The 12607-nt window shown below is 27.4% G+C and overlaps 2 protein-coding genes across 2 annotated transcripts; both read right to left on the reverse strand.

Moving 5' to 3' along the window:
• Nucleotides 1-5661: 5661 nt before the first annotated feature.
• LOC122860176 lies at nucleotides 5662-9371 on the reverse strand. The gene is made up of 7 exons (XM_044163877.1): nucleotides 9062-9371; nucleotides 8693-8953; nucleotides 8513-8596; nucleotides 7571-8272; nucleotides 6150-7465; nucleotides 5763-6053; nucleotides 5662-5667 (listed from the first exon to the last, which is right to left on the reverse strand). Exons 1-7 carry the CDS (start codon nucleotides 9369-9371, stop codon nucleotides 5662-5664), a joined length of 2970 nt encoding a protein of 989 aa, XP_044019812.1.
• A 1309-nt stretch (nucleotides 9372-10680) lies between these two features.
• Nucleotides 10681-12365, reverse strand: LOC122850395. Its single transcript, XM_044149551.1, has 6 exons — nucleotides 12287-12365; nucleotides 12075-12194; nucleotides 11855-11992; nucleotides 11668-11769; nucleotides 11384-11582; nucleotides 10681-11302 (listed from the first exon to the last, which is right to left on the reverse strand). The coding sequence occupies exons 1-6, from the start codon at nucleotides 12326-12328 to the stop codon at nucleotides 11238-11240; spliced, it is 666 nt and encodes a 221-aa protein (XP_044005486.1). The 5' UTR covers nucleotides 12329-12365; the 3' UTR covers nucleotides 10681-11237.
• Nucleotides 12366-12607: the final 242 nt, after the last annotated feature.

Below are 12607 nucleotides of genomic sequence, written 5' to 3' on the forward strand. Positions count from 1 at the left end.
TTATGCACAGTATTTGGCTTTAATATTTGTGAAGAAAATCCTAGCAATCGACCTATAGTATTATTTTCTTGGAAATTTATAAAATTATCACATAATATTTCACAACATAATTCATTTGTATTAGCTTTAATACTCAGAGAAATTTCTGGTAATTCTTTCTTTATATAGTCTTCAATATCTTCAATTTCATAAGTGCCAGTGGGTATTGTAATTATATAGTCACCCACATGAAATTTATTATTGTATTCATCAATATTTGGTATTGAATTGAATGTTAATAATTCAACGAGTCACATAACATAATTTTTATCTTTAGATAATTCTATTGGTGGAAAATATTGAGCCTCTAGAATAGAGGAGGCTCCAGACAGTGTTAGCGTGAACGAATGACTAATATTGAAACTGTATGTACATATGTATCTATAATTTTCCAGCTAAAAGTTTTAAACATAAATGACCACATATAACTGTATCATATTTTTGATAATTTTTATAATTATATTTAATGCTACCAACACCGAGATATTTTTTAAGTTCTTCAGGAGGGCCCAAGTCTCCAAAACTATCAAAATAAATAACTTGATCATTTTTTTTTTTATACGCAACCCAGTGTGTACCGGGACCATCTTTATCATCAAGATTGATTATTGATGACTCATACTTCCTAGGACCTGATTTAGGTAAATCATTTCTCATAAATACACCTCGAAAATATGGAATTTTTAAAATTTTTGCATATTTGATGAGATCAATATCAGTCAACGCTCGATGTGGTAGCTTTACATGTTTTTTGATGGCTTTAAAAATAAACCGAATCCTTTTTTATGAGGCTGCAAAAACATACCATTTCCCAAAGCAATTGATTCCATTTTTGTATTATGGCGTTTATTTTCTTCAAGTCTACTTTTTGCAGCATTTGCTTCATTGATAGTTTTTACTACTGTAGCAGCTCCACCCGATAAAGCACCCACTGCACTAAGACCAGCAAAAATAGGCATTAAAAACGGTAAAAATCCTCCAATTTTTGCTGGTAATGGTAAAACACGAGGTAACCGAACATTTTTTTTACCACCAGATTTTTTCACAGCGTCACGTGCTCCCTTTATAATTGATTTGATAGGATCGCCTCCAGGCTGAGTAAGTTTTTTTGTTAAATTGATAATTTTTTTTAATGATACCAAAGGTCTTTTTTTCTTTTTTATTTTTCTAGTTCCCTTTTTTTTCAATGTCATACCCATTTTTACTTTTGCTTTCATAGCGTTTGTTATTCCCCAAGCTGCTGCTTTTTCAGCGATAGAAGAGTCGTTAGCAAGAACACGTTGCCAAGCTTTTTCAGCAAGTTCTCTGTCAGCCTGATGTCTAGCGACTAAATTATCTTTATTTTTTTCGTATTGTATATCGTGTTCTTTACACGATTCGTCTAGAGGATTTATACCTCGATCACCTCGTTCTAATCTTTTTGCTAATTTAGTACCAGGCCCACAATAATTGTATTTTGGGATATGTAACTCAAAAAGAAGTTTATTAATGATTTTATTGACAATACCTTTTCCTAATTTTTTTCGACGTCTGTGCTCAATCATAGTTTGAATGTAACTGATGTTAACGATTATAAGAGCATGTATTTATATCAAAACGATTCAGTAATAATCAGGACTTGTTCCAACGTACACGATGCAATTTAATAAACAAAACAAAAAATTACCAGTAACCAATTTCGATGAACTTATTCAACAAAACCAAACTCTGTTATGATTTTTGATGATGTTTCATGTGAAAAAACAAGATAATATTAGAGCTTTTTGTATGGGTCGACATCAAAATGTAGATTGTTTTATCTTTGTCAAACTTATGCTCAAGATACAAAACATTTTGATTCGAGATAATGCGAATTACATGATTTCTTTTAAGCAAGATGATCTCAATTTAAAAAGAATATATTTTGATCATGTAAATACAGATATGACATACACAGAATTTAAAAATTTATGTTATACATGTTGGAAAGATGATAAACATGGTTTCATTGTAATTGATAAAGATAGCGAATTAAATAATGGTCGATATAGAAAAGGCTTTGATTGTTATATCAGTATAAAATCAAAGTAAACATTATGTTGACAATAGTATTATCATAGATGTCAAGTAATGAACATCAATATGGACAATAAAATAAAAATAAATGAAAAGAAAGAGTTACTAAGTCAAATTGCTAGAGCCAGTCATGCTATTAGACAAAAACATAAAATTTTGAAATTAGGACAAGAAACATCAGATAATATTTCAAGCAATGTATTCAAGCCTATTGTGACACCACTTCAAAAATTAGTTGAAGCATCAAATCAAAATAATAATCACAATAATATAAAACAAGAAATTAAAGATGAAATCAATAAAGTGTCAATTAAAACAGAGGAAAATAATGAAAATGATTTATTAACTGATGATGATGATGATAATGATGGTCGAGAAGATCAAATGGCTGATTCATCATTTGCGAGTGCTCTGGGCTCTGATAATAGTTTAAATCAAACGCTTCAATCTACCCCAAAAAATACTCAAAAATATTTAAAAAAACTTAATAGACAAAAGCATTCAGATAGTGGTTATAATATTCGGAAATTGAAACAAGATAATATGCTGAAATTTGGAGATTCACAAGTTGAATTTAAAGATAATAAAATTTATATTGCTAATTCAATATATGATGAAACACCAGGCTTACTAGAATTATTATTTTCAAGTAGCCCCAATGCATCACTGATCGAAAAAAATGATGAAAAAAATTTTATTGATATTATAAAATTAACAAATATTCATCATAAATATTATGACCCAAAAGGTGATTTAAGAACCGAAAATACTAAAAAATATAAGGAATATATTTTGCCATTTATCAACTCAATAACACATCAAGGCTCCGGCTTGCCTAAATATAAAATTACTAATAATTATGCAATTGATTACGTTCATTGGAATGATCCCAATGAGCTTATTGATCGTCTCAGACTTTTGATAGCTTCTCAAGCAGCTGGAAATCATGGAAATAATAATGAAATAATTTCAATTATAGAAGAATTGAAAGAGGCTGAAATAATCTATTAATTAATGTGCATAACATAAATTTATTCAGTTGATATCCATCGATCAAACATCAAGCATCGATGTTTTCGGACGCCAATTAACACAAAGTAAAATAAAAGCTAAGGGTACACGTGGACCTCCTGGTGAGGGTTTTAAAATAACAAAAGACGGACATTATGATATTAATTATCGAAGACTGTGTAATATCGCTGATCCTGTATTGATTACAGATGCAGCATCGGTAAAAATAGTACGCAATATTGTAAAAGAAGAGACGCAAGCTTTGTATCAAATAACATCGTCTTTGAGAGATATAGCTGATACTAATACTACACTCATAGATTCACTTAAATCTGAAATAAAAATAAATCAAAACAATCAATCTATTCTGATTGAATCACTACAAGATCTTGCAACACGTAACGCTGATGTAATTTATCAGCTTGATAAAAAAGTAATTGAATTGGATACCAATAAAAATTCTATCATAAATTTAATTACAAATCTCGAAAACCGAGTTTCAATTTTAGATAAGTTTGAAAGTGATAATCAAATCTTTAAAAAATCTAGAAAATAGGCTCAATATTTTAGAAGGAGCTAACAGTGACATAAAAATTTTTACACACAACATAAAAAATAAATTAAGTTATTTAGAAAAAAATATTCAAGAAAACTCTGAAAAAAATTCAAAAAACACAATAAATATTTCAGAAATTAATTTTCAATTAAAAGAATTAATTGATGGAGGACAAAAAAGCTCAAGTAGTTGAAGAGCTTCATAGGCCAGCACGTAGAAATTATATCCGACGTCATGTAGATATAAGAGGTCTCGATGAAACGTGGCAAGCAGATCTTGTTGAAATGATCCCTTATTCATCTGTCAATAATGGTTACAAATATTTACTTACAATCATAGATACATTTTCTAAATATGCTTGGGCAATTCCTGTGAAATCAAAAAATGGTAAAGACGTCACCAATGCCATGAAGTCTGTCCTAGTGCAAAAACGTCATCCACAGAATTTAATGGTTGATCAGGGTCGAGAATTTTGGAATAAAGAATTTCAAACATTAATGAAAGAATATAATATACATTTATATCACACGTTTAGCAATTTAAAAGCATCAATTGTTGAACGATTTAATCGTACATTAAAAAATCTCATGTGGAAGAAGTTTACTCTTCAAGGTTCATATAAATGGCAAAAAATATTACCAGATATATTACAACAATATAATAATACAAAACATCGAACAATACAAATGAAACCCCTAGATGTTAATTCAGCTAACGAGAAACATATATTAAAAAGTATTTATCAAAATTTTAAAATTAATAGAAAACCAAAAAATAAATATATCGTTGCCGATAAAGTACGTATAAGTAAATATAAAAATGTTTTTGAGAAAGGATATACACCGAATTTTACGACTGAAATATTTACTGTAAGCGAGGTTAAAAGCACTGATCCTGTAACTTATAAACTCATAGACTATGAAAATAATCCGATTCAAGGAGGTTTTTATGAAGAAGAATTAACTTCAGTGAAATACACAGACAAATGTCTTGTTGAAAAAATTTTAAAAAAACGTGGCAATAAATTTTTTTGTAAATTTTTGGGATTCGATTCACGACATAATACATGGATTGATAAATCTAACCTATGAGTACTTCTCAAAATAAGATGAGTGGGGATTTGACTATATATTGTGAGGTTTTTTCTGACGGCTGACAGTTAAAGCTTAAATTTAGTTGTGAGTTTTTGTTAAATGTAATAAAAAAAAAAAAAAAAAAAAAACATGGTTCGTTTTATTGATGTACAAGGATTCGGTAATCCAGAAATGTGGTTGGATTTTTCATATAAAGAGTTTGCTTGGTTAGAGCTAGACGCTAAATATGAAAATGTTAATTGGAAAGAAAATCATTTAATTTTTGCTGAAGAATATCCTGCAACAGAATGTCCGCAAAGAGAGAAAAATGAAATTTTATGGGGTCAATCTAAAATTCATGGCATACCCTGGAGTTTTGGCGAGACACCTTATAAAAGGGCATTCTTTGAAATTCAACATTGTGTTTTTCATGAAGGACCTGTAATTGTCAACGGAAGTTCAACAAAAGATTTGATTGATTATGTATGCGGTTTATATCATGAAGAGAACAATGAATTGGTATTCGATTTACAACAACTAGGTGCTCCAGACTTCAATAAAATGGAAGAAAAAGCACCATTTTCACACTCTGAAATGCATCCACTCTGTAAAAATTACGATTGTGCCATTGAAAATGTATACAAAATGAAACAATGGTTTAAAAAAAATTTTCCAAACATCAATACTGAAGAAGATTTTACCTGGATACAACTTTTAGAAAAAAGAATAGTTAACAAATAATAATTTTAAAAAACAAAAAAATTGTATGGAAAAAATAAAAACTCATTTTTATAACATATTCAAGTATTATTTATTTTTTTATATCCCCATGGTACAGTGTCTGTAGTATTAGGCAATAAAATTCGTTTGTCGTCTTGCCAACTTAATGCTAATTTTGTTTGTAAAATTGTATGAACTACATGTTTTTTACTTCTAATTAAATATTGTTTTTTAATTAAATTCTTATGACTAAATAAACATTCTTTATAATCATTGAACTCAATTTCTTTCATTACAGATCTTTTTACTCCTTTTGCTTTTTTTATAATTTTATCTTCATTTAATATTTTCATGCTGTAAGCTTTTGCACGCAAACCAACAAATTCCGTTACAATTTTGCCTTGATTTTCGTCTTTCATAACACCGATTTTTCGTTTATTTACTAAAGGCATGTTATAAATATTATTTTCTGGATAATCAGCTGTATCAAATTTTTCCAAATTTTTTTTCATACATTCATAAATATCAGGTACTGTGAATAAATAAGCTAAAGCATCTGTATCCATGTATAAAAGTTTAGCTGAATTTCCGTACGTTTTCTTAACATAATCATAATGAAAATCATACAAATAAAATTTAGAAATATCGAGAATTGAAAACCCTATATAAATTGGTTTGTCAAATTTTATTTTTACTCTAGACATTTCAATAACAACAAGATCTTTTCCAAGTATCATACTACTATGAAAATTTGGTTTTGATATTAGTGATTTTGCTCCATATCGTCCATCCCATTTTGTTATCATTTTCACATCTCTTCTACCACGTAAATTTTCGATAGCTTTACCATATATGACATTATTTAATAATTTAAATATCAAAACGCCAAAAGCGTTAGTTGACTCCTGTCTTTTTTGAGTATTGAAATCTATATATTTTTTTAACCAAGGTGATTGCTTAAACTTTAATATTCTATGAATTTTTGATAGCTGCATACCTAGACCTAAATATTGTTTTAGACTTCTATAATGAATAACATAATTTTTTTTTGGATATAAAGTGGTCATTAGTTTGACTTGTTTGGAATTTGGTGGTATAAGGTGCTCAGGACAAAGTGGAAAGTCACGATGGTCATCGAATAAACTCTCTGGATATTCTAAATCTACTTCTAATATATATCCAATGTCTGAATCATCTGCAATTTTGAATACATCAATATTTTTATCATCATACCATTCAAATCCTGCATAAGGCAAATAATTCATCATTGAATGTCCATAAAGATTATTAATATCATAATACATTATATAAGATTCATCGATATTAGTATCAAAGTCAGGCATGTATCTGTTATTTGCTTTAGCATACCTGTTTGTACATTGTGCAACTCCACCTCTGATTCCTTTTTCTATGAATAAATATTTTTCTGGATCAGTTAAGAGTTCTAATTCTATTTCTGTACATTTCAACATACAATCAAATGAATAGCCAGGGATAGTATAGTAGTGTATAGGATCCAAACCATAATTTGAGATACAATTTTTTCGAAAATTTTCAAAAACATCAGCCAATAATAACACATCAGCTTGCAAATAAATATCACTGTAATCACCTAATGTTTTAATATTAAATGTGTCCCACACTTTTATTGCATGCTCATAATCACTATCTGAAATATTTTCATTACTTAATTTTGAAAAAAAATTTTCTTTAGGTGGTAAAGATGTCTCATTTAATTTATCAAAAGAATCTGTATATTCATAAGGATAAGCACCTTTTCGTTTGAGTAACTGAAATTCTTCTTCACTATTACAATATTTTCTAGTTATTTTTTTATCACAATCTTCCAAATATGATGCAAGCTTGTCAAGGCTACTAGGCATAAATTTAAACGAATCGAGAAATCTTAAGTGTATACAATTACTTCCCGAACCATCCAATTTTTTATACCTAACTTCTTTAGTGAATGAAACATATTTTTCTTTATTTATAGGTAACAGCTTTATTGAGCCTTCGAATTGATTAGCCAATGATTTAATGATAAAAAAACTATCAAAACCGCTTAAATTATGAAAAAATATTGGCAATACATGTGTATCTTGATATTGTAGATTACAATTTGAATGTGCCAAACCACGTATGCGACCGGACATATGTGAATGATCAATAACGATTTTGTCATTTTCAGTCAATGGCTTTTCACATATATGACATTTTTTAGATAAACGAAGCTCACGTTCTTGTTGAAAAGTCAATTGTTCCATTGGAAGAGGATTATTCAAAATGTTATTCACTTGTTTTGTTATTTTTTCAAGTTCATTAACAAACCACTCTATACACTTTTCACTACGATTATATGCAAATTTTGAAAGTGAATCATCATATGTACAATGAAAATAATAACCAACACTATATGGTATATGTAGATCTTTTTCACTTGCTTCTGGTTGGAGTATACATTCTAAATCAGCATAAATTGAGAAAGGTGCTGGCTCTTTAAATTTATAATTTTTAAATTTTAAAATATTGTTTTCTTGATCTGGCATTATCATTCTAGCATTATTTTGATTCAAACAATCATCAGAATGGTTTTCAAATGATTTTTGTGTTTTAAAATGACATAAACATCGGTCACATAACCATAATTTATGTTCGTTTTTTGATATTTGTGAACTAATTAATCTCGATAAATTACGAATCCAAGCAAAATGAAAAGTTGTTGGCGTTTTTTCTATTTCATTATCATCGTTATTTTCAAAAATATCGTTATCATTATCACTATCATCATAATCATAATCGTTATCATCATTATTATCATCTACGCAATCATCAGCGAAATTGATATTATTACTATTGTAATTAAAATTTTTTTTTTTATTGAAAGTTTCTTGATTTAAAATTAATAAATGAATTGTACTTTTGTCAGATTTAAATTGACTCAAATATATTGGCACTATTTCATTTTTTTTCTCACATTCTATTCCATAAATATTTATTGATAACTTATTCATTTTTTCAAATTTTGGGACATCTTTTAATGCGATAGGAAATCGAATGCCTTCATATTTTAATATTGTTTTAAAATGAGGATATGAGCTCACACGATTACTATTTGTTTGAGCTGGATGTAATGCTGCTGTTACTGACCATAAAAAGCAATATTCATCATAATTATGTATATTTACAACAGCACGTTTATTTTTGATAAACTGAGGCATTTCAATATATGTAAAACCACCTCTAATTGGTTCATACAAATTAATATTTATGTTTAAATTGATTATCTCTTTCATAGTCCATCCTGAATCCCTTTCTTGAAATTCTTCAACCTTGACAAGAAGTTTATCTGTCATTTTTTCATCAAACCAATTGTTTAAATCAGTTGTTGGTAAAATAATGTCATTTTTCGTATTAAAATATTTTGTTTCCTCAACAATCTCATTATTTTTCATAACTTGAAATTTACATGACAAAATACCATTAACTTTTAAATTATTTCCTTTTTTTAAAATATTTTTAATGCGAATAGTAGTCATTTTTTTTGAATCTTGTAGAAAATATCGTAAATCTATATGCTGCAAATTAATAACAACCCCTGTTCGCATACGTCCTTGAAATATTGACTCTACATCAATCCATTTTACTCTATCTTTTAATTTTCTATTATCTCCACCAATACCCATGCCAGCTTTTTTTTTATCTTTTATTTGTTCAAGTATTGATTGCAATTGTATTATTGTCGTTTGAATTTGAATTTTTTGACCATGAGACAAAGTCCAGACTTTCAATAACTTTTTTAATAATTTAATATTTTTTTTCCCGAATTTAATCCATTCTTCAACTTCGTTATGAGTTTTAATTACTCTACAAGCTTTTTCCATAATTTTAATTAATTTTTTACACTTGTTGGAATCCATTTTTGAAACTTATATTTTTTTTCCCCGACGATGTTTAACACTCGAACGATTTCTGACTAATGGCCTATATAAATATACGTTCCTACAATTATATTATTATGAATTTTTACCCTCAGAAAAAGTTTGTGTCAATGAACTATGAAAAAATATTTTTCGTCTTTTATGACACTTGAAATGTCACATAGCATTTGTAAACAAAGAATAAGCGGTTGGAATTATTTTTATTTTTTAATTTATGATAAACAGAGAGTTAGTGACTTAGATTTTTTTATATTTTTAATTTTATTATAATATAATTTTAATGGTTCATTTAATGGCTTATTTAGTACATAATAATAAATCAGTTTAGACTTAAATTTAAAAAAATAAAAAATTATAGCTTTCGTATATGACTGACTTTTTTTAATTTTTTTAAATAAACAACTTAATTTATGATTTTTAACGGAAAAGTAAAGTGTTCACATCAATATATGGATTTAAATATAATAAAACTTTTATTGCATGAGTCATTAACCGAAAAAAAATTTTTTTATAAACAATTTATGAATAAAAACACTGATAAAATTATTATTTCTATTAGGAAACTAGAAATAAAAAAAGGTCGTACCCTCCGGCAAAATGGTTGCGTATACTACAGAGGGATGTTCTATGCGGGGCAGTTACTCTATAGTCTAGAGCGCCATGCCGGGGGCGGTTCTATGAGCAGTCTAGGGGTACCTCCAATAGGGCGGGCCCTCTGGCTAGTGTAGGGGTGTCACTGAACGGACCCAAAAAAGATCTACTATGTTTTTATGTTGCTCTGATACTTTACTCGGATTTATTTTTTTATTTATTAATAATAATTGTTATTATATTATTTTTTATAGCTTTTTTGTTTATTTCATACGATATAATGGGTTACTTCATAAATATATATTCAAAAAATAAAAAATTATAGCTTTGTATATTTATTGGTGACATATTTTATTTTTTTAAATAAACAAAACGAATTAGATTTATGACCTGAGAAAAAAATATTGGATTTATTATAAAAATTTATTTCTAAGAAAGAAATAAAATTTTATAAACAATTATAACTAAAAATTTCTTCCCCTTCACCCTTTTACTCCCACAACTATGCCTATAATTGAGTATAAAAAGCTCTAATTTTTTTAACTTAGCATCAGTCATCAAATCAACTTTAAACAATTAATATCACTTCAAAACTCAACTCAAGGTAATTATATGTTTTTTAAAATATTTCTCTAAAAATTTTCTACTTGATTTTTTTTTTTAAAAAACTGATTTAACTTTAATAATCATATGTGAATTTTTTTTTTTTTTTTTCAACAGAAAATGGATCGTTTCGCTTCATTAAACCAAATTGCAAGTGCCGCAGCAGGAAAAAGTCAATCAACTTTGATCAAAATAAGAGATCTTGAATTAAATAAAGAATATCCACTCACCAATTTACGAAACGTTGTGACTAAGTATGGACCAAGCATAATTGCTAGAGTTGGAAATGACACCGAATTTTTCTTGCCGAAAAGAATTGTTGATTGTTTTATAGCAAATCCTGTTGAGTATGAATCTTTCAACAAAGACATCAAAGAAGGACGAGTTCGTTTTGCATACACAGGAGGATTAAATGAATGTAAATTCACTTATGTTGAAAAAATGATCTTATAATTATAAAATCCAATACATGTAATTTGGAAAAAAAATTTTTTAACAATGTATGTAAGTTTTTTAAAGAAAGTATTAAAATAAATAAAATAATACTAAAAAAAAATTCTGTTTTTTCTATTTTTATTTTCCACTTTTGATTTGAATAAAACACACATAATTATTGAGTAAAACATTTCGAAAAATTTATACACATTATCATCACTTTTTAGCACAAACGAAATCAATCAACCATAAGGGAGCACTCTTCATGCGTTGAGATTTTCCTGAAACAAAGAAGTCATATGATTTACATTTGATAAAAAGACAATACCAATAGATTATATTTTATTTATTTTCAAACTCACTTGGACTATTGATCTCTTGTTTGGAATCATTTTTGTCATCATCAATTTTTCGTTTTAAGATTTTCTGCTTTCTTTTTTGTTCGTCTACCATTTCTAATTGTCTTCTAATTGAACGCAGCTCTTCCTTCATTTTCAGTGTTTTTCTCAATACGATAGAAAGTCGTTTATTCACTTCATATTTTTTGAGATAAAATTGTATCTGAAAAAATTGAAAAGAATTATTATTTAAAAAATCTATCATTTAAAATAATTATGTATATTTTTTATGTGATCATGATACTTACAGCTTTATTAAAACTTTCTCTGGAAAAGTCAAATATTCTGTTGTTTTTAAAGTTTTTAATAACTCTTTTGATACAATCAACATTCACTCTCAGTCTTTTACGCTGGAATAAAATAAAAATATCCATAAATAAAAATTTATACACATTTTGTTTTTCAAACGTATCAAAATTATTAACAATAACTTACTTCAGTCTTTATCATCTTTACATTTTCAGCAGTATCCTCATAAAATTCATACTTCAACTCATCATTTTTTTTTATTTTCCTCAATTCACAAGCAAGCAGCATCAGTTGATTTGTTTTTTGATTACGTATTTCCTCAAGCTAGAAAAATAATTTCGAGAATTAAATATCATTGAGTTTTGAAGAACGTATCGAAGAAAAAATTTATAAACATTATACTCACTTTATCATTAATTTTTTTTTTATTGATATGCAATAAAATAACTTGGTTGTCACTATCAATGATTTCGAATAATTCCAAGGTTTTTTGAATTGCTGTTATCATATTCAATATTTCCAGACTCTGAAATGAAAATAATAGAAATTGAAATCACTTGAAAGACGACGAAAAAAATTTTTATTGCACAGTACACAAACAAGACTAGTCATACTTACTTCTCTCTGTAATTTCCGTATTTCACTTATTAGCTGGACCATTTTTTTATTTTTTTGCTTCGACTGTCACAGACTAACCGTTTAAGACAAACTGAGGGTGTCTTTTAAATAAATATTCTTGAAACCCTCAGTGAAAAAATAATTTTCAAAATAAAAAAATATGTATTTTTTTATTTCAATGGAAAAACAAAGATAACGATATAACATCATTAATATTTGACAAAGAGGAAAAACCAAATAGAGAAAAAAATAAAATCATATAGAGCATGTATTAGAATCTAATGCGTTTGTATATATTCAAACAAAAGTAATAAAATTTTA

The sequence above is a fragment of the Aphidius gifuensis genome, linkage group LG1 (genome assembly GCF_014905175.1).
Source record: "Aphidius gifuensis isolate YNYX2018 linkage group LG1, ASM1490517v1, whole genome shotgun sequence".
Lineage (NCBI taxonomy): Eukaryota > Metazoa > Arthropoda > Insecta > Hymenoptera > Braconidae > Aphidius > Aphidius gifuensis.

Bases quoted from the DNA above. Each gene is read 5' to 3' on its own strand.
- LOC122860176 (XM_044163877.1), bottom strand. From the start codon at position 9,371: ATGGATTCCAACAAGTGTAAAAAATTAATTAAAATTATGGAAAAAGCT. The intron at 8,954-9,061 runs GTATGCGAACAG...TTTTAAAAAAAG, and splicing joins AGAGTCAATATTTCAAGGAC to GAAATAATTTAAAAGTTAAT. The intron at 7,466-7,570 runs GTAATCTACAAT...ATCAATTCGAAG, and splicing joins TGGTTTGGCACATTCAAATT to GCTCAATAAAGCTGTTACCT.
- LOC122850395 (XM_044149551.1), bottom strand. From the start codon at position 12,328: ATGGTCCAGCTAATAAGTGAAATACGGAAATTACAGAGAGAA. The intron at 11,993-12,074 runs GTGAGTATAATG...TTATTTTTCTAG, and splicing joins AAAAAAAAATTAATGATAAA to CTTGAGGAAATACGTAATCA. The intron at 11,303-11,383 runs GTGAGTTTGAAA...TCTTTGTTTCAG, and splicing joins ACAAGAGATCAATAGTCCAA to GAAAATCTCAACGCATGAAG.